This window comes from Larus michahellis, chromosome 1 (genome assembly GCF_964199755.1).
Source record: "Larus michahellis chromosome 1, bLarMic1.1, whole genome shotgun sequence".
NCBI lineage: Eukaryota > Metazoa > Chordata > Aves > Charadriiformes > Laridae > Larus > Larus michahellis.
In genome coordinates this window covers 194,968,419-194,991,588 of record NC_133896.1, presented here as the reverse complement: position 1 = coordinate 194,991,588, position 23,170 = coordinate 194,968,419, and the positions used below count along the sequence as shown (strand labels likewise).

At 39.3% G+C, this 23,170-nt stretch overlaps 1 protein-coding gene across 1 annotated transcript in view; it reads right to left on the bottom strand.

Annotated features, from left to right (window-relative positions):
- TRPC4 (transient receptor potential cation channel subfamily C member 4) overlaps positions 1-23,170 on the bottom strand; it is a 161,957-nt gene that overhangs the window by 62,857 nt on the left and 75,930 nt on the right. Inside the window, exon 3 of the mRNA XM_074566973.1 lies at positions 13,959-14,477. Within this exon, the coding sequence (XP_074423074.1) occupies positions 13,959-14,477 (519 nt within the window). The remainder of the gene's footprint in view (positions 1-13,958; positions 14,478-23,170) is intronic.

Sequence of the window (23,170 nt, the reverse complement as noted above, 5' to 3'; positions counted from 1 at the left end):
GGATACATGGATCACGGTGGTCAAAGAGACGTTATGGTTCTTTGAAAAGTGAAGAGCAGGTTCAAGAACATTAGCTCTTGACATTAGTGCAGTGAACTCTGAGGCTTGCCTATTCTGTTCAAGTTGTTGGCTTTTAATCTTTACGTAGCTCAGGTCTGAAAACATTCAACTGCTTAGGAAGAGCTGATCTGAGACTGTTTGACCATTTCTATAACTCAAACATGTGCTGTCCAGACTGCATGAGTGAGGCCTTGTCCTTCAAGCAAGACAGGCTTTTAATACAGCATCACAGAATCATAGAATAGTTGGGGTTGTAAGGCACCTTAAAGATCATCTGTTTAGTCTTTTCCCCTCCAACAAACTCTAGAGTGAGTCTAAGCCCACGAAGTCTTAATATGGAACTGTGTATAAATAATATAGATAAGTATTTGTGGTAAACTTGGTTTCTCTCTGAACTTGCCTGTTAAGGCAGACCCTTAGCATGCACCCATGGTGCATTAGAAGGGAAGCAGCACCTTAGATTGCCAAAGAGATGCAGTAAACAGGCCCTCAAGGTTTATCTGTCTCAGCTTAAGGGGCTTTTCCGGTTCTCAGAATAACAGAATAACAAGACTTAAAAGTAACAGCTTATGCCCACGGTCACCTACCTTCCAAAAATTACATGCTAGTCTTCTTAAAGGATTTTCCCTTCTTTTTCACCTGTTCAACACATCTACTTATCCCATGTCTCCTCTGCAATAAATGCAAATAATGTAGGTGGTGACAAAAATTATTTTATTCTTAGACGGCCTGAGTTGCCGCCCAGAGACGTCTGTCTTTTCCCACTGACTATGAAGGGACCGAAGGCTAGGCTGCTGACACTGGTACCTTAGATAAATACCTGAGGTTATGTGGCATGAGTCAGGGACTCAGAGCACAAACACGCTGCAGGAATGGCTATTTCTAGTTTCTTTCCACATGCTATTAGGAGGGCAGAAAAAAAGAGTCCAAGCCTTGAACTAATTTTTTTAATAACGTGTCAAACCTTTTTTACCTTCTGTTACACTTTCAGCTTGTCTTGATGTCAAATGCTGCATAACTGAGTCATGTCTTTTTGTGAACCATAACAGGGCTACTAATGAAGCCCTTAAGGTTAGGTATTTAGAACAACCTCTAATTTAAATGACTACATTACCCTGGTAATTAAGTATTATTATCTTTTCTGCACAGCAGGCAGAGCAAAACATTTCCTTTTTCTCTTCATCCACCTAAAAAAATAATGAGCCAGATCCTGTACTTGGCCAACAGAGCATAGGCATGTTGCACTTTGTAGACCTTCTGCAATTTCTACTGGCTCAAGATCTGCATTGGTCTTTCTCTCCCACAAATGTTAAGGACCCTCACATTTTTACAACATTATTCAGGAATGAAACACATTCAAAGCCTAAGAGATTTGATGTAATAAAGAACATGCCAGAAGATGTTCAGGTCTAGATTTGTTTCTGCTCTTATTTATGTGTGTTCACCTTTGTTTTTCCCCTGTTCTTCAAAACATTCTGTAAAATCCTTCCTTATTAAGTCCTTGCTTGCTTGCAAGTGCTCACCAAGTCAATTCTCCTCCTAGCAAAAGAATTTTCACTTTTTAGAAATCTTTCCTAAAAATGTCTTATTTTTGCAAAGCATTCTCAACAGCAATTTCTTTAGCCTTTTGCCTTGCTAAAACTTTGCATCTTTCACTAGAAGAGTATCTGATATGAATACAATAATGGAATCAGTAAATATCAAATTATAATGGTAGAACCTGAATTAAAGCAGAAAGATTAAAAAAAACCTCAATAAAATACCCTGTTTGGAGATTCCACAAAGATTAGCGAATTCAAGCCAAGAATGAAACAAAACACTGAGTGGAAATACTGATGGATTCATTGTGTCAGGGGAGAACAGAGAAGAGGCAAACACAGACAGCAACTTAAGTTGTTGGCACTGTCAAGGTGCTATTCAATCTCAAACGCAGAGGACAGGGAAATCTGCCCCTCCAGAATGGACACATAGTTTTATGGAACCGGTCAAGAATAGTGGTAAGTCACTGGCTGTAAAGAAAGGAAACAGTCCTTAAATCACACAGCTGTGTGACTTATATTCTATAAGAAACACTGCCAGTTGCTGGTATTGAGGGGCAAGTGATAGTATAAAATGGTGAGGCCAGAAGGCATTTTTCTTCCTATGCTATCAGTACTAGATGACAGTATTGCAGAGAATCTCTGAATATTGCAAAACTGGACACCCACGTTGAAATAAATACCATTATAACTTCAGCTACAGAAAATACGGTCCAAGACAGTCATCAGGACCTCTCTTCACCATCCAATGGGGAGAAAAAGCAGCTCCAAAGGACAAATAATCTCCTTTCAGATTAGAATGAGCAGAATAACATCCTACAAGTGCCTATTCCTCTCCATGAATAACTACCACAGACTAGGGATCCAGTCTGAGGTTCAGACACCTAAATATAAGCACATGCAAGTAGTCTGTCTTACTTAATTAAATTCCCATCATCAGTGACTATCAATGACTATAATACATTCAATGGATCCCATGAAGAAATTTACCTTACATCTGGAGATACAATTCAGTTACCTACGTATAGACAACTAGTGCTGTTTCAGATGTCCTGAAGTATTCTGGCACCTGGTTCCTGGTTTGGAAGGGCACATATCCCCTCTAGGTATTGTGCCATATTGTATCATATTTATTCATCTCAGATAGTTTAGGATATCTCAAATAACACTAGACACCCGTGCTTAGGAAACGAAGTTGATCCCTACTGTCTGTTCCGCCGAATCATGCTCTAAGGACCCTTTGACTGTAATAGGAGCTTACACAACTAGTTCACCCGTAAGCAACAGGCAGGCCTTAAAAAGGTTTCAATTCCTACATCTCTTGTACCATTTGAGATGCCCAAGTATCTCCGAGACATCTGCACAAGACTGAGATACATGACACAGGAAATATGCGTTATCGTATAAAGGAAAACTGTTGATCTATTAAATCCCTGACACACCTTCTAATGTCGAGTGTACAAGCCAGAATGAGTCTGCAATCTCAATTCTTTGCCCTGGGCTTGCTAAGCATTTGCCTAAGCAGGAAAAAAAGAAAACTGAAAGCAGTTACATATCGGATAAGCAGATCGGTTCCTGAGTGTGTCTGCAAAGCATGACTTGCAGCACTTATAACTTGCTAAATGGTCTACTTCCATTACTGGAGACCAAATTTGATGTAAAAAGGAGAACATGATTGAGAAAAAAACCATGTGCTTTCACTTATCTCCTCTGTCTATTCTGGTTCAGCCTGCCTTTGCACTGGTTTTAAGTTGCATCAGGTCCTGTAAATCTAGCACCGTATAAATGTAAGTGAAATTACCAGGAAAGTTAAGCAACAGAGAAAGGCTGGTTATATTCTACATTCATTAGTGGTATCAATGAAATAAAACTGATTTCTTTAAGCAACAAAACTAGCAAGCTTTTCACAATCTTTCAGTAAAAACTCATCATGCTTTTTTTTTTCCCCAATCCTTCCTTCAGTCCCCACAACAGTACTTAGCAGATACTGATGTGTTGTTTTCCAGACAAATGAAGCTGTAACTAACAACAGCAATTTCTTCTGGAGCTTTGCCCTCAAAAGGCATAATCCTTACTTTGGTTTTAGAAGAAAGTTAAGATTTTATTTTAAGGTGACGAAACGGATGATACCGTATTCACAAAAGCAAACAAAGAAAAATCCCCGTTCTTGGCTCAAGAACATTCTCTTAGGCAGATTCAAACTTTAAAAAGTCCTCAGAATTTCTTCGAAGCATAAGAAATAGAGCGGTTCTGTGGCAGGTCTACGCCGGAGCTTTATCAAGTAACACAAAGGCAGAAGCTGCGTCAATGAGTCCCACAGGCTGCTCTGGCCATACTCGTTCTGCTCGGGTAGGTTGGATAAGTTCCAATTCATCAACCACTAGATTGATTGTTTTTCTCGTGTCATGAGTGCATCATCCACAAAACAAGTAAAATACAAGCCTTAAGAAATTTTTAAAAAAGTGATTCCTGCTGTATTTACTTCACCTGTCATCATTAGGAGCTGCAATCAGCTTTACAACGTAATTACTTCTCTCAAGGTGTTACAATAGCATAAACAGGCCCTATCTGTAACTAAGGCCTGATTGTCCTGGGCACAGCACAAACCCCATAAACAACGTGGATCTTGAAATTCCTGGGGTGAGCCAATAAAAAGGAGAAAGGATGTTTAAATGTATCACAAGGGAAAGCTATTGAGATGGTATCAAAACAATACAGAGTCTCCAGTATATTTTATGTGTCTAAATAACCACCAAGGGAGTCCCTAGTTTTCTCAGCTGTCTCATTCAATCCAAACTACTGTCTGAAAGCTATTCTAATATTCGGACTAACCATGAAATAATAGATTATGAAAGTGCAAAGTTCAAATGAGCATTATGGGAGTGCTGGCAAATTCACCTTACTTGTGATACCTCCACTGCACACCAGAATTTTTTAAGTCTTGGTCTAGAAGGAAGTGGGTCAAAGGAGAATGCGAGACACTGCTGGACCATGCCAAAGGAGATGACCTGATGATGATCTGGTGAGAGAGAATGGAGTGGGGAAGAATGCCATCCTATTATTTGCAGGAGAAAGTCAAGTGTGTCTGTAAGGAGGACTTCTTAATAGTTCTGTGTGAACGCTTTCTTTTCAGTATGAAAAATACCCTAGAAGCTCAAATGCCAACAGTCAAACTCAAAAGCTATGAGACTTTCACAAACATAAGCTCCTGTTTGTCTTACCAGTGTGATACTCAACACCTGTCTTTATTTTTCAACTGTTGGAGTTGTAAAGTTTAGAAAATTTTATTCTCTATTCAAAAATTTAAATAAAGATCTCTTTGAAGGCACAAGAGTGAGTTCATATAACAAGAGTTTGTTTTTCCCATAAATCCTTTGTTTGATAATGGATGTACATATTGATGGAGGAAATGGGCGAAGAAACCCTGTAGTATTTTAACCTTGATAGCTAAGGCCTACAGCAAAAACAAGGACTAAGGAGGGAAGAGAAGAATCCTCTGAGGACATCTGGTGCAGCAAAGAGGAGGTAGATGAAAAGAACCAGAAGACAGACCTAAACCAAATTAGCTTTGGTTGTCTTGTGTTATTGTTCAATAAACATTTATGGTAATGGAGGGAGTCCGGCCGAGCAGTGGAAAAATTCACACTGCAACAGCATGTAGAAGTTTCAGTCAGCATGTTCAAATGTCCCTTGGTTAAGCTGTCACTCTATCTTAGGTCAATTGCACCTAGCACAGGCATGGAAAGGTTAGTCTTGGACAAAACACTTTGTTTAAGAGCCTCCTACACGACATGTGAGAGGAGAGGTTGCTTAAGAGTGTCCTGGGAGCTTAGAAACTGAAAAACTAGAAAAGGAGTTAAATACTCCTCTATGAGTTAGATGACTATATGAGCTCTTAATGATACAAGGTCAGTTAATAGAGCTGAAATAATATAAATTATTTGAAGCTCTTGGGTTTTGCCAAAATGACGTGCAGCAAGGAGTGGAGTGAAGCATAGCTGCTGGTGCAGCTATGGTGGCAGGTGTGGCAGCAGCGAGGAGAGGCTAATGGAGGCCCTGGGAGGAATGGAGGCAGCCAGTAGATGCAAATCCCACCACACCTCAGTCTGGGGCTCATCACCCAGCAAAACTAACTAACCTGAGCTGTGCACTAGATACTCCTGCAGGGGTGGGAGGAAGAACAGCCAGCTCCCCAGCCAGCATATGGAGGGAGGAACGAGGGCTGTAAACTTCCATTAACTATAGGTTTACATTCAAAATGAAGTCCCGTGCACTACCGTATTTTGTCACCTTGTTAAAGATTTTTCCTTCTCTAAAATTTTGTTTGTTAAGCAAATTTTTTGTTATAGTAAGTAGAAAAAATCAGCTTATGGTGCTAAATCTACCCTAGGCTTGTAGGGAAGCTTGTAGGTGCATTAGGAGTGACTCCCTCAAACCAAATACCAACTTCTGTCGCTGCCAGCCACATCCCAAGAGAAGGGTTGTGCGCTGCTGGTTTGGGATATGTGTTACTGGTTGTTTTGGCTTGAGGCAGACATCCCAGTGACATTTCATTTAAGGAAGATGCAGAAAAGGAACTGAAATGAGAAATTTCCACTGTACCTCATTAACAGCAAGTCTCCTCCTCTTTGAATTAATTACTTCTAGCAAGTGTTCAAAATAAAAAGACGTTGGTGTCAGTTCATGAATAGTTTAAGTAGAACTGTGATGAGAGTGTTGCAATTTGTGTTCGGCATATAGCATTCAAAGGTTATCGATGCCTTCTGAGACATCATTAAAAAGTTAGTGCTGAGATTCATTTTCCCCTCTACAGGCTCTAAGCCTCCAGAATCCGAAATCTCTGTTACCACAGGGTAGAAACTGGAGTTGATGCAATGAGTTGTCTAACTTGCAGCTATATTTTGAATGCCTGGTGAAGTAATTCTTCTAATTGAAGTGCCCTGTTTCCTTACACAGCCAAGGGAGCAGAGAGAGATGTCTCTGGAGTTAACTGAGATGTCTTATCTTGAGCAGACAGGATCTCCCTCTGTGCATACCTCTGTCTCTTGACTGTATAAGGAATTTTCTCACATACTTTAGGAAGATTGCTTCACCACGCATTTAAAATGTAGGCACAATTAAATGCTGTATTAAGCAGATGTGCTCCCACCCTGTGATTAAAGAGCATTTTTTTTCTAGCAGCAATAAGTACAGCTTCCACAGGGACACCTACACTTCATTCAGTTCTGAGGTAATAGATAACCAATCACAGTAAGACTTTTAGTATGTGTAGCAGATAATCTACTTACATAATTTATGCTATTTAACAATCTGTGGAGTCTTTATCTATAAACACAGAGACTTTTACACGATTTACAAAGCAAACATATGACCTGTTTTACAGTACCTGACTCTTGCCTGGAAAAATGTTTATCAAACTTTCTGAATTCTATGGCTGAGAGTTTGCAGAAATGGGTCTTTTGGAGACATGGACCCGAACGGGCATACATCACTCCTCTCAGTTATGGGATTCATAGACTAAACACATCTTCCTTTGGTGTTAAAAATGTCCAAATATTATCAGAGTCCCATTTTTGTGGAGTTTTGTTATTTTTTACATGGAGACTTCTGACTGCACCTTCCCAGTCTGTGGACAAATATTCACATACACGGTGACTTGCTAACACATGGCTGCTGTGTTTCTGTTTATCTTTCAGGTGTATTTTTTTTAAACATGGGATAATTCTTAGATGTTGTGTTTCCAAAGTCATTCCTGATTGCAGAGTCAATAATTCAGGCTTTTGCATCTGAAAGAATTTTAATGAGAAATTAATTATAATGGCTACTAAAGTTACTCAAAATCAACCTGTGGTTCCAAAGAAAAATTCTTCTCTCTGAGACAATAACAAAGCTTGACTTAGGCTCTTAAATTGTACTGCTGACAGAGGAGCTTTATAGAAATTTCCAGCATTTACAGACATATTTTATATTCCATATCTGAATAAAAAGACAACATTACCAACAGAATGGCAGTTTAAACATTAAAAAACATTACGAAGATCATGGTAACTTTTCGTTTCAGTACTCTAAAATTATTTTCTCTAGGGATTGTTGAGATACTCAATTTTGATAAGGAATAATTTTTGCTTTCTATCATATTTATACTGCTTTCTATAATAATATGACATGGATGACATTAGGTATAAGCATTGCATTGTAAAAAAATGTTAAAGTCCAAGTGAAGTAAAAAGCAACTGCAGTCAAACAAAATGCTTTACTTTATTGAAATGAAGTGTTCAGATATCAACATGAAATGACAGATTTGAAATGATTTGACATGTTTTCACTGAAAATTTCACTGAATTTGTGACATTATTGTGAAACATTTCCATTTCACTCAGGCTATATTTTGCATAGAAAACTAGTGAAGAACTGGTGATTGCATTTTTAAAAGTCCTGTTTTGAGCAGGAGCAAACAGGTGGCTTTTATTATCAGCAACAAACAACTTTTATCCTGCAGCACCGCTTTCCGAGGAAACAAGAACTGACCCATGAAATGTGAACATCATATTATTGTATTTAAGATTTAATTAACCAATTAATAATTTACTGATATTGCTCGTATCAGTAATCTTTGGTCTGTGTTTTATGGTAACATACAGGCTTCTGTTCAAACCAGTGGGTCCGTGATGTGCGTCTCCTGTGGGGGGGAGTCCTGTCTCACTTCTTGTCTGCCTGCAAGTAAGTGAGCAAGCTAGTCTGAAGCTGATTTTCCTGAAATTTTTTCCGTGACATTCTTATTAATAAAGCCTGTACTCTTGTTAAATCTAAATGTCTGTAACTGTGTTAAATTTATAAAATCCACTCTCTCTTTCACTCTTTCTCTGACTCTTTGCCAGTTGAGGCTCTGCAGGTGCTAACAACATGCAGAAAACCAGGGCCTGCCGCTGGGAAGTGGGAACCGTTAGAAGGCCAGCTGGAGGCATTAGGGAGAGTTTTAGTAGTTAAGCAGCAAATATTTTTTTTTAAATATTGATTATTCAGCTCTATCGAAATGTACTGAAAAGAGAAATGAAAATTTAGGAATGGTTCTAAATCAAACTTTTAAAAAAGTTAATTCAAGATCAGCAAAAATGCCTTTCCTGAATGTATCTTTTAGCAAATTTAGTTGTTGCTTCTTTACCTACACCTCAACATGACACATAACCGTGCACAGATGCCCTAACTATGTATTTACTTTAGTTTTTAAAGGTAAAGGCAGAAAAAAGCTTATTGTAATCTTTCCAGAGGGTCAAACTGAAATGTGCAGAATTTACCTACTTTACATGCTGCTAATATCAAGTATTTCAAATTTTCTAATGATCATGTATTTACAGAGGAAATATAAAATGATCAGAGTAAACTAAGAATGGAAAAGAAAAAAATCCAACAAAAAACAACACAGCTAGTCTTTATTAATTTGAAAATTGTAAGGGAAAAGGTGGAGAGCTATACACCTGAAAAATCATCTTTCCTTTGTGTGGATAACAGATTACCGAATAACAAAGCAAAATGAGACAATACTGCCAATAATGATAACCTCACCCTGCCACTATCTTTGAGCTTATACAGCTATAGCTTAAGTAACATGGGCCAGCTAGTATGGAGTAAGATAAGAAGGAGACGTAAGTTACTAGTGTAAGTATTTAAATTGCATTAATTAAACTTACTGTGACACAAGAAGATATTGATTCAGTCTATCCCTTCCCCTTCTTTATTTCACATATATGGCAAAATTAGTAAGCATTTTAGTAAGCACTCTAACACATATGTGCAAATATATGTATGAGACCTAAACAGAACCAAAGCTAAACCAAAGTTAACCAAAGAGTGGAGAGACACTGGGGTTTTGCTGCGATTTCTCTATTAAAAACTCTCAATATATATGAGGTAGAACATGCATTTACAAAGGTGACTGTCTACTAATTATTATAGACTGCTACGATCCTCTGCTACTTAATTGCATTGTTGCACCAGGGTTTTGCAAATTACTTAAACTCAGAAGGACATACTATTATTTTTACAGGTATAATAACTTCTGCTTTTGAATCACATACAGAATCAGGGATTTCCCTTCCACATCTTTGAATGAAACTGCAGTTGATTCAGATAACATTTTTATTTGGTTCAGGAAAACGGGAAACTGTTTCTCATTGCTCTTTGTGCGCCTAGAATCTAGCACAGTGAAACTGTAAGTGACAGCCTTCCTAAAACCAAACTCTCCCCTAGTTGAGATCCTATTATGCAGTAGATAGTTAGACAACGAAATGTTTGTGCCCAATGCAGGCTGGTTGCATGACTTCAGGGAATCTCTCTTTGCTGCTAGTTGTAGCCCAGGCAACAGTAGGTGTCAGAAACAGGCACCATAAGCACCAGCAACACGTCCTCACTTATAATCAAACAGCATCAGCGCTGCAAAATGAACAGGAAAAAAAAATGGTACCTTGAGTGTTCTGTCCCATGTGCTATGGTAAAAAACACAGGTGGATAAGCACACAAAACATATATGCTGGCAGATACTCTCTGGTTCTACCACCTAACTCAAAACAGGTATTATCCACAGTCTTGCCAGACATTATTCTGTAGTGTAAACTTCAAACTATACGCGTCTCTCAACCTCATTAGTTATTAACGAAAGAAGATAGATGGTTTTACCAGGGAAGTTTCTTCCTTGATGATACATAGTAGGTTCCCTCTGACATGACTCCATGGACTGAGCACTGATGCCACTGAGATGCCTTTTGACAGTACATGAATGAGGATCACAGTATTATGGCAAGTGCAAAAGGAATGGAAATGCAGAAGATAAGCACCTTTCATTGGGGAGAACCTCAAATCCAACTGGCATAAACTTTCTGATTTTCTGGAGAAGGTCCACTTCAGAGGCAATCTGGTGACCATGAACAATGCAGACAGCTCTGAGAATGAACGTGCTTTTTCATTTCCACAGATGATAACACAGGGGTGGTACCAGGGGCTTGCAGAGCACTACACCAAGCACTGCTTAATCACTTCACTTTAAAGAACCTTTCTCTGTTCGTTACGAGGCATTTCTAGATCTACATTTGATCAAACACTATGCCATTTTGAAGCTCCTCAACAACTCCCAGCTTAGTAATTATCTTTTGTTTGCCAATTTTCCTTTCTTTACACAATGAAAATTATTCAGTATCGACTTGTTCCTACCCAATCTTGTGTCTTTGAGGTTAAACCAAGTTACATTATCGAAAAGGCTGCTCCAGTCCTTTACAAAGTTTAGTTCTAATGTATTTTATACTCACTTGCTTATTAATGCCAAGAGGAATTACTGCTAATAATTTTTGGTGTTATTTTCAACTTGAAAAAAAAAAGTAATCTTTAACTCTTGAGCAATTAATTGTAAAAGCAATGTAAAGGTACATGTTCCTATTTCACTTGTCCTCATTCTGCATTATTTTGTTACTTTTAGCTGCCATTTCTGGACTTCGACTGGATGTTCTGAACAACCAGACCTGACTGCTTACTCATGGAGCTCTGACCTCAGCCCTAATATAGAATTACAATGTCCTTGAGTAATAGTGTGAATAAAGGTTGAAATGTTAGGGATGGGTGGTAAGATAAGAAAGGAAGACAATGCGTTCTTGTTATTATTATTTTGCGGGATATCAGGCAAGTTAAGAGAAACACAGACAATAACTAGAATTGATAGCATCAAAAAACCCCACAAATCCATGTTTGCTCCTGTCAGAATAGAAAACTCCTTGGTGGAGAACTGATTCATGGTTGATTGAGACACAAAGGAAAGAGGAAGTAGATCTATTACCCCAAACCAGTATTTTTAAATAGTTTAAATCTAAAATAATATATTAATGGTCCATTTAAAAACCAGCCCACCCTTTTTTCCTGACATTTTAAAAATAAGATTTAGAAGTTGCCTCTGCTGCTTGCCATCAAGCTTACCTTGTATAGTTGTAGTGTAAGGGTATATGAAATGCAAGAGCATCTGGTTCATTGAATTATTTGTTCATTTAATTAACTGGTTAAGAGTTAACTAGTATAACAGAAATAGAAACCAACAAAACAAGTGAAAAATTCAACACAAAAACCAGAGTATAATACAGACAATGACAAATACCTAGACTTTAGCCTCTGATGAATGGGCCATTAAAGGACCGGCTGCAGCGGCCTCGAGGAGGGTCAAACTCAGCTTTGTAACTGACCATAAGGAGGGGAAAACATCATTATCAAGAGTATTATGGGATATTTGAGGGGGTTCATGGGACTTATGGGAAATTCAGAGTTATTACAGGATATCAGAGGGGTCTTGTGAGATTGTGTAAAATTTATTATGGGATGTTTAGGGAAAGGGTAAAGGGTGGGGAAGGGATCAGGGAGGAACAAGCACGGCAAAATGGAGAGGAGAAGGCAATCAAGGGGCTGGTCTTGTGTAAGCAGCGCTGGTCAGTATGCTTATGCCTGGGACGGAGACCCCGGAGCCTCCAGGTGCTTCTGGCTGGGCTCCAGTGCCTGGACCAAAAGAATCCCCAGACCCTGGAGGCTGCTGGATTTAATGCCTCCTGTAACATCAACACAAGAAATAGAAAGACCCGCCTGATCTATTTTCATCATGACCCATATTCACCAGGACAGCCAGAATCCAAGCACTTGTTATGTCTGAGGTAAGTTTCTTGACCTTGAAGCTGTACCTACCAGAACACTGTTGTAAAAATCAGGAATAAAACAACAGATCAGTTACGGTGGCTATTATTTGCTCCAACATCTAGTAGAGAATACGTTTGGTAACACAGCAAAGGAATCTAATAAAACTTGGTTTTCCTTCAGGGAGACTGAAATGGTAGGGACCATGAGAAATATTTATAGAAATGGAAAATTTATGGAAAATATAAAAGATCCACTGATTTGGAATTGTTGCACTAAATCAGTATTGCTTTAATGTTTGCTATTACAAAGAATCAATGAAGTGTAATCAGCTGTATTATTGCAATTTAACTAGGGACAGAAATCAGATGCAACTATAAAAAACATTTCAACCTACAGATGTCTCTCACTGTCTCTATCTCAAATTAAAAAAAATCATGCTTTGGATTTAGGTTAAAAAAAATTTAAAAATATGAGAGGTCAGAATTTTTATTTCAGTGCATGAACTCTTTGGAAAACAAACGTCTAAGCTAGAATTTCTTAAATGACTGTAGGAGAGGATTGGCATTTCAAGAAATAGAAATAGTAGTTGTTAAAAAAAGTCTGGAAGAGTACCATCTGAAAATAATTTACAAAGGCAGTGAATATGTTGCCTAAAACATTATACTATCAAATATAAAATTATGCAATACATGTCCTGAAGGAAAAAATGCTTATTAGAAGGCTTATGAAGTCAGAGATCTATTGAGATATTTTTCCAGCAGTACTTCAGTAGGCCCTACCACCTTCATGATAACTTCTTAGCATTACTAAATTATATTTCAAATTGACAAGAGAATCATTACATGCTTGGCTATTGTTCCTGCAAACCTTTCTAACATACTTAATATATTAATGCATTTACGATTATATTTTGCAGAACAGAGATTTAGCAGTGATAGATTAGCTCAATGTAACACAAGTTTCTTAAGTGTTTGCCATATTTTGTATGAACAAGTAACATTTAATTATTAACGGCATTTGTCTTGCCTATACAAATCTACAGTTCAGCTAATTTTGGATGTACAGGTTTCAAATTAGATGAATAAAACACATTCTGACATGAGAATGAGCAAGGATCAAGTGAAGTTTTGGAAATATCAAAGGAACTGTCTTCCTAACTCATTTTTGTCTTGATTCTTTTGCTTTTGCATGCACACAAGAACTTTAGTATTTTTAGAAGAAATGCAGACATCCTCTGATTCCAACTGGGTATCTATATCAGTGAACCAAACTTATGAATTTTTAACTGTCATGGAAAGCAATACCCAGGTATCTCCATTTTGGATTCTTTATGGAAAAGATTCTGAATGTCAAAGTTCTGCGGAGTGATGCATTGCTATTAATCTTATGTTTCAGTATGTATTTATAACACTTTTTTTTGAAGAAACCTCTCTATAACTACTGGAAAGTATGTCTATTCAGGTGCAAAAGAAAAAAAAAGTTTCTTTGGGTCTATGCCATAACAGAACATTTTAAATTCTGATACTATCAAACTATAACAGCTACTCAAAATCATCTAATTAAAAATATAAAAAAAGAAGAGACCCTGTAAAACAAAAAAAGATAAGCAGCAATTTGTCTCAGTTAAAAGGATGTATTTCAGGCTATTATCTATCACATTACTACTACAAAATACGCTTAAATATTCTCCAGCACACTCACCTCTTTTTGACGGTACTTAATTGCCAGTTTCAATCTTGCAAGATCATTACCACTTTGTTCTTCTATCAAGCTATTATCATCTCTGTAATTAAGAATAATTTCCAATTCCCTGGAACTCCGTGTCTGATCCAGGAGATCTTTAGCAAATTGCTTGCATTGCCGTGACAGTTCCTCATACTCCGACTTAAATTCATTTTCGACTTTACTCAGCTCCTGCAGCTCCCAGCTCAGTTGGAAAGCAGTAAGGAAAGGATCCTCGCTGGACAAAGCAATCAACGATGGGCTCGCCAGAGCCTTGTAGATATTGAGTCTGGATCGAGAGTGGCGGAGGCTGTCCACATCTGAACTCGAGACACATTCGACGCAGTTACAGCGGACCTCGTGTGGCCTGGGCACGGAGACCCCTTTCTGCACAAGGAGCTTTATAATTTCATAATTGTTGGTGTGGGCAGCCAGAATAATGGGTGTGATATCCGGTGTAAATTCTGAAAACTGCTTGTCCAGAAGCACTGGTGGCACCTGTGAAAAAAGGCAAAAACCCTTACAGGCCTCTTCTTTGAACAAGAGCTATACAAAATTAAGCTACGAATAGTTTACCAGGTAGGACACTTACTGATGGATCTCTGCTTCTGGCCAGAGTTGCAGGAAACACTTTAAATGTAACAATTCAATTAGCTAAGATAGCCTCTTTCCAGTTAATAGATTGCTATAAACAGAGTCTGATTTTTCATAAAACCTGTTTATACATAAACAGCCCATGGGCAACGATTCATTAGAGCAAATGATTAGATAAACAAGGAAGAGTCAGACACAAACGCTCCTGGCGGGTCCCCTGAAGTGCCAGCTGTGAGCAAGATGGAAATGCTTTCTCATCTCTCACTGGTTAATCTCAATTTTATAGGCAAGACAGAATCATGGAATAATTGTGATTCTCTGAAAGAAGCGGTGAACGGGACACACAGAAGTTAAGAGTTATAAGATAAAATGGTCGAGTAAATGAAAAAGAGAATGTATGTTTTCTTAAAGAGAAGGTAGGAAATATGACTGCGTAGACTAACAAAGATACCACTGCAAAGAGCTTAGTATCTTAAGGCTCAGTTCTACGTTCACATGCGCAAACACACATACTCTATAGGAAAATGGGGGAGTTGGTAGCACAGGGCCCCAAGAGGAAACACTAGAAGAGAATCTGCGAAGCCTCTTCTGGTGTGCATTTCTGTATTTTCAGTCTTTTGGTGTGTTTCTACAGTTTATCAGAAGACTGTCAGGTCTTTAATTTGAAGCTTGCTTCTTTATTTTACAATACCAGACTCTAAAGTCTTTCCCAGATGAAGACAGCTCATTAGACTAGGACAATGGAGCCAAATAAGTGCAATTAACCAATGTCAGTCAAAAAAAATTGCTTTGGCAGCATCACTTATGGACTGCCTTTGGCCATAGCTCAATAACCAAGTACAAACTCAATCCACATCAGTGAGGTGTTTTGAGGGATGCTCCTTTAGGAGGAAGACAAAGGGAAAGCGTTTGACTAAAAATTATCTGAAGGCTGGACAAATAGATGGCCACTGGAGGGAGGAAAAGATGTTTGACAGAAGTCTTATGAAAGCAGAATGACCTCGTTGCCAGGCGGAAAAAACGTAGATAGCTAAGAAGAGAAGTTAATAGAAGACAGGTAAAGCATGTGAGAACAGTGTAAAAATGAGCTGAAATAAGCTATGTTTAGAGCCTTGGGAGGGAAAGAAGTGGAGCAAAAAATTAAATGCACAGAATCAGTGGAAAAGAAAACTAGAATGAAATTAAGCTGAAAAGAAATCGTAGTCTGTGGATCTAAATCCATATATAAAATCCACTGATCATAGATTTTTTACTCCCTCTTTCTAATGAAGACACTGTGTATTTTGTACATTTTTCATCTGTTTTGTGTGTAAAACAACTCATGTTTGTTCAACGGGACTGTGTCCACATATAAGAGCTGCTATGTGTGTGGGCTGTACAACAGGGGCCTGAAGCATTAATTAGCTGAATGAGAGAATTACTTTGGGAGGTGGCCACTTATTCATGTAATATGGGGTGGAAAGTCAAGACTGGAGATCCAGCATTTAGGATTGTAATCACGCGTCCCTAGGGAAACAATCCCTGCCTGGCCGTAGCGTATTTCTGACCTCAAGAAGCCGTGCCGGATTCTGAGAAGGTATGTGGAGTCAACTGGCGGAAATCCCTTTTCTCCCTTCCCACGCACTCAAACAGGCACGCTTGGCTTGGCACTGGGTAAGGCTGGCACGGAGTCCGTTTTAGAGCAGGGCTGTGGGATGCCTGAGGGAGCCCACCCACTCTCGCCACCCCACGCAGAGGGAGCGGTCGTCCTCACAGTCCTCCCCACGGGCCTATGGGAGATGCTTGCAACCAGGGGTTGTGAGCTGAGCAGCTCCTGAGAAAGTTCTCTTCTGTTTTCCTCTTCTTTATTCTGAGGTACAGACAGAAAGTAATGCCTTCGTGTAGTGTGTGCAGGCATACAGAAACAGAGGGGTTTAAAATGACTCGGGAGGTAAGGAACGCAACTGAGAATATACCGAAGGTAGGTATGGCTGGGGTGGACACTAAGGTGGAAGAACAAGCAGGAGGTCTGTGCACTGTGCGCAGTCTCAGCTGTGGTCAGGACGAGAAACACAACCTGGGCATATATGTTCTCAGAGGACTCTCTGGCTATGTGCACACTGCTCTGTCAGGTCTCTCCCAATGCTGGAAGCCCCCAGGGTACCTCTGGTCATCTGTCACCTCCAGGCTGAACACTGTGCAGAACCCTCCTGGGATGCCCACGTGCCCAGATCGTTTCATTATTCCTGCCCAGTGTGAACATACATGTTTTCCCACCTGTCTGTGATGTCCGTGGGGAAAAGGAGACCTGTTTCCAACCCCAAACATCACTGGTTATTGTAGTCTTAGATTTATCTTCTCTTTTACCTACATATTATATAGAAAAAAAAAAAGAGGGCACATGCATGCACACACACACTTTTCCTGCTCTCTACATTGCAACTGTGGTCAATGCTTTTGAGGCTAGAAAGAGATGAAAATGGCAGTAAAGGCTCAAACTTCGCATTAGTAGAAGTGAGCTTTTGGGCTGTCATAGGTCTGAAAAAGCTTTACAGGGAGGGATGTTCCGGTTCTCTTTAATATCTTTATCAATGATCTGGATGAAGGGATTGAATGCGCCCTCAGTAAGTTCGCAGATGACACTAAACTGGGCGGGCGTGTTGATCTGCTTGAGGGTAGGTTGGCTCTGCAGAAGGATCTGGACAGGCTGGACCGATGGGCTGAGACCAATGGTATGAGGTTCAACAAGGCCAAGTGCCGGGTCCTGCACTTGGGTCACAACAACCCCATGCAGCGCTACAGGATTGGGGCAGAGTGGCTTGAAAGCAGCTCGACAGAAAAGGACTTGGGAGTGTTGGTTGACAGCCGGCTGAATATGAGCCAGCAGTGTGCCCAGGTGGCCAAGAAGGCCAACAGCATCCTAGCCTGTATCAGGAATAGCGTGGTGAGCCGGACTAGGGAAGTGATCATCCCCCTGTACTCGGCACTGGTGAGGCCCCACCTCGAGTACTGTGTTCAGTTTTGGGCCCCTCGCTACAAGAGGGACATTGAGGTGTTGGAGCGTGTCCAGAGAAGGGCTACAAAGCTGGTGAGGGGCCTGGAGGACAAACCTTATGAAGAACGACTGAGGGAGCTGGGGTTGTTTAGCCTGGAGAAGAGGAGGCTGAGGGGAGATCTTATCACCCTCTACAACTACCTGAAAGGAGGTTGTAGAGAGATGGGGGCTGACCTCTTCTCCCTGGTGACAAGTGATAGGACGAGGGGAAACGGGTTCAAGTTACGTCAGGGGAGGTTTAGATTAGATATTAGGAGACATTTTTTCACTGAAAGGGTTATTAAACATTGGAATAGGCTGCCCAGGGAGGTGGTGGATTCACCATCCCTGGAGGTGTTTAAAAAAAGGGTAGATGGGGCACTGAGGGACATGGTTTAGAAGTGGCTCTTGTCAGGGTAGGCTAAAGGTTGGACTCGATGATCTTAAAGGTCCCTTCCAACCTCAACAATTCTATGATTCTATGATTCTATGATGTGCTGTGCTCTGACAGTGCCTGCCACAACTAGTGAGACTCTCCCTTAGCCCCCCGGTCACGGTACCAGGGAGTAGAGGTGAGAGCTGGAAGGGCAGAAACCTCAAGAATACAAAGCTGCAACTTCAAACTCACCGACTGCTCAGACTATTCCTCTGTCACTTAGCATGTCATTATCTTTGTACTTTCTGACAGTACTAACCTAATATTTGCTTCAAGCCCTGCCACAACTGAAGGCTATCTTAACATGTCATTAACCACAATCTTCTCTGAAAAATTAACAGAGACACAAGCTTCAAACAACATGGCATTAGAATGATTGACTTGCATGAGGGGTCCATTAACTCAAAAGCTGCTTGTTTTTCTCAAAGCATATCAAAACCTTTCATCTTAAGGTAAGTCAGCTACAAGGCTAATGCACACATTTTGGAATTCATACCATCAGAATTTACCCAAATATAGAACCGGGTATTAAATCATTTCAGCCTCAACTTACAGAAACATTTAAACTTAAAGGGCAAACCCTAAGACTGCAACCTTAATTACATCATGAATTTAACCCCTGACCCTTTCTTCCTATTTTAAGATTTCCTACTCATTTAAATCAAAAATATACAGAATGCTAATGCAGCAAGGTCAAATCATTCCCTCATCTGCAGCATAATGAAGTACTTATCTTCTGAAGTTCTGAGTGCTCTCATGGCACTCAGAATCTTTCAGTATTTAACTGTTGACCCAGAGTACTTGCTCTAAAGTCACCAGATTTATGATGAATTTTACTTTCAAACTACTGAGAAATAATTCTCTCTAAAGAAGCCAAAACAAATAACCAGCACACACTGATATCAGCCACATAATCTGCATCTTTCACAGAACACTCACAGAAAACACATGAATCTTCCTTAAATCCTCAGAGGATGGGAAGCTACTAGGTCTTACAGTCACTGACTGTGACCGTGACTTCCCAAGGCTCAGCAGTGGTGTAAACATACTACACGCTTTGGAGCTAATATGTCAAGTGTAAGGCTGCTTAAACTTATAAAGGTCAAATGATTTTTGCCTTCTTACTTGTGTTGAAATTTTTCTACTTCAACACTATTTATAGGGCTGAGCAAGGCAGTCTGGTGATTGTGTATACTTGCACGCATATCTGTATGGGGATGAGTAGACAAAACGAAAACAAAATAGAAGAGAAGAGAACAGCTCAAAGTCTGTACACTTCAGTGCCCAAGGACATGAGCTTTTTTGTCGCATTCCTTTTCCCTGCACTTACAGTAAAGTGGAATGAGTCAGTCTGACTTAGATATCTAAAAACATTTTTAGATACCAAGTGGAACAGCCCTCTTCAATATGTGTTTAAGTTCTCTGTATGGTCTGCATGAAGAGAAGCCCCTTTTCTATGACAGAAAGAGAAATCTTGGCTAAATTTATGCCAGTCAGGTCTGAGACATTTTCTGTCCTTATGACATCAAGGTAGAGAGACTGATTGTGGATGATCTCTCAGATATCCAGGAAATAAGAAAAAGATTACAGTCAGTTTGGAAAAGGAGGAATGGAAACCCCAGGTGCATCCATTTCTCCATCTAGATTTCTCATAATGGCTCTCAATATTTTAACAGAAAGACTAAAAACTGCAATGCCTGTTTTTAAGTACTTTTTAAGTACAAGAGCTCAGAATCCAGGTAAACCAAGCTATTTCCTTGGACAAATGGATAGCTTGCCTGTTCTAGTCTCTGTTTATTTATTTACAATTATTTTGCCTTTTGCTTGTAAAGGAGAGCAAATTCTGCAATGGCTGCAAGTAGTGAGGTGAATAAATTTCTGCGTCATGTCAATCATGACAGCATGATTGGAGGAAAAACTTAAAGCAAAGAAAAAAAGGATATATGTCAGATAACAAGATTAATACATATGTCATCTCATGCTGAGCCATATTATATAAGGAAATTAATGTTACAAAGGTGTATCATCAAGCTCATCAGTTGCTTCAGCACTATTGTTCTATAGCTGTCACCAGCAAAACATCTTGAAAATGCTGAACTCTACATTTCAGGACAGCCCACAGCCCACAATCCAGGACTATGCATATACAGTTTTCTGATTTACATTTTCAAATTTGTTGAGTTCTTTGGTTTCATATTATTATATCAGCTGAAATACATCCTGATTATGATGACGGAAGTTGTTCCACCAGGAAGAATTCAAAAAATCCTTCTACCCCAACTCCTTTCACACGCACTGTCACTGATAAACTACCATATAGCTTGAATAACTTCAAGATATAACTTCCGGATAACTTGAATTCAGTTATCACACCACTGAAGGGGTCTGTATACAGTCTATCCTGAACGATGTGCTGAAACTATCCTCACAGGACTGCAAAAACTGCAGGTCTACAACGGTCAACCCAGATTTGGCCAAAAGTCCTTTTCTCCATCACAGGGTGCTCGCTGGCTTGTTTTTTGGCCGTTGAGCGCGTCAGGCAGGCAAGTGGATGGAAGTTGCATGGATGTTATACGTCACATGGAAGTTGTATGGATGTTTCTTACATAAACTATATTAAGACCTCCAATTAAAATGCTATTTGCTAGAAAAATAAGGCCATAAAACCTCCCTCTTGTGCTAAATGATAGGATGTGGTTCACAGCAAAATGAAAGGACTGACTAGCCAAAATGAAATCCTAACCACAAGCTGAGACTTTGTGGTGGGAAGGTTTCTTTGGGCTGCAGCTTTGAGATGGAAGCATCTTTTGTCAGATTCCAAATTATGTTATGAATGGAAAAAGTGGAGGATTCCTTGAGGGGAAGAAAATAAATCTGACTTAAGGCAATAACAGCTGGACAACTGGACCTCAAGACGTGGGTTTTGTTAACACTTCTGCCACTAACTCTAGGTTTCCTAGGAAGATCAACTCTTTCTGCTTCTTTTCCCAGTTGGGTACACCTTTTTGAGCAAAGGTTTTAGCAACCCAAGGTGTAATTCCAGTTATGAATTAATGCCAGGAAGATATAGCAAAAATAATAATTAAATAATCAGATATTTTTGCGTGAACATTTTTAAACAAAAGATTCAGGATTATTTTTTTATTTATTTGGAAACCTTACTTTATTCCACAATTTGCCTATAATTTAACAATAAGAAGGACTAATCCCCCAGCATTTTTTTTCGGATTAAATTATTGTGATTATACTATTTTATTATGACAATTCTATTAATTTTATAAAAAGTCCCTAATATTTTCTTACAAAATTATTATATTTCAATGCAGCCAAGAAAGGTGTATAACAGAGAGAAGCTTTGACAAGCAACTGAGAACAGGTATCTAATTTTAGATAGCTAAAGATGGGTAAGGTAAACACTCCCCTTAGCATACAGATCAACAAAATTTATTCAGCAGACACAAGCCGTATGCTGAACCAGCTCAAAATGTGATGGCCGTGCTACCTCATGCTAATACTAACCCACAGCCCACTGCAGCTCACGCCTCCTAACCTACACTGCTGGGATACAAGATGGCTGTTTTTCAAAAGTACTGGATTCGTCGTTCCGGCCAGTTTTCTGGGGTTTGTGAGAAGAAGGTATGAACAGTTAATGCTGAGTGTGTTACCCTTAGGAGTCTGTTTTTTGTCCATCTCCTATTGGCAGGGCAGGGAGCTGCCATTTTTGCCTCCTTGCAAGAAGCCCTTCTCAGCGTACACCACGTGTGTCATAAATATTTCCAAGGGTCAGGGATGTCCTGACAGTAAGCAATGTCCTTACTTGCTGCTAATACGCATTATTGTTAGCAAAGGATAACTTCCCTCCAGTTAGAATAGTATTTTATTTAATACCACGTTTCTTTGTTTTGCTGAAAATTTACTTTCAGCTTTGCTGGGACACGACCAGGAACAGGGATGTTGGCCGCAGCTAATATAAAATTGCTGTTACTTTCAAGGAGGCTTCAGTGCTTGCCTTTCTGTGTATATGGGAATTTTGCAAAGTTAAATTTGTAAGTTTGAGTTGTTTTCATTCTATTTTTTCCAAGTACAAGCCGAGTTCTCAAAATATCAGAGTTTTTACCTTTTTTTTTTTTGTCAGTTACACTTAACCTACCCTAAGATGTGAGCCTATGGTTCTTTAATGCTTTTTCATGCTCATCCTATTACAGCTGAATCAATTTGTGTGTCACAATAGTCACAGCATGGACTGATGACTTCCAGTCTCTCTGCCAGCCACACTGCACAAAAGGCATTAATGTTACATATTAAGAAAAAGAATTACAATAGCATTAAGTAATTCACTGAAACCAACATCACTTTTCTAAACAATGAGGATGACTTGCATAACCGCGTGATACAAATAACACTATATACTTAACACATCTGCAGAACATTCGAGCCAAACAGTGTGAAAGAATTCAGCAATAGAAGCACAGGGCACCAGGAAGGAACTTGTCAGAAGGTTTTGTTTCCCGCCTTGAACCCGAAGTATGGTAACTACACCTAGATCAATCCCCGCAGATATTTAACCAATGTGTTCTTAAAGCCCCACAGTTGTGGGTGGATATGTCACACCACTTCCAGACAATGTTTCTGATACTTAAATTTGTTTTACCTTGGTGCAGTTTAAGCCCATAATGTCTAGTTCTAGAAAATGTGGACGCAGAGAACACATTATTTTTTTACTACTGTTTCAGTTTTCTCTTTTAAACACTCATTCCTTCAGACTGTCCTTATGGGGAATATTTTCTAATTTTCTGAACCTTCTTATTTCTTTCTGCACATTCCTTACCACTTCTGAGTATCACAGAGGACAAATTCATGTATATCTTATAATTTGTGCTCATTCTGATGTGACCAAATACATTTACTTTTGCACAGTAATATGATATTGTCCAGTCTTGTTCTGTTAGTCTTGTTTTAACTCCCCCTGCAGAACTGCTATCTTAATCATTTTCAATTCCAATATATACTTCGCTGATTATTTCTGCTCTACTTAGAACCTTACACTTTTTCTTACTGAAATGTTTTATTTTTTACGGAAATAATTTCTCTTGTTTGACAAAACAATCCTGAATTCTAATTGCGTCCTGCAAGAGCCTTGTGATCCCC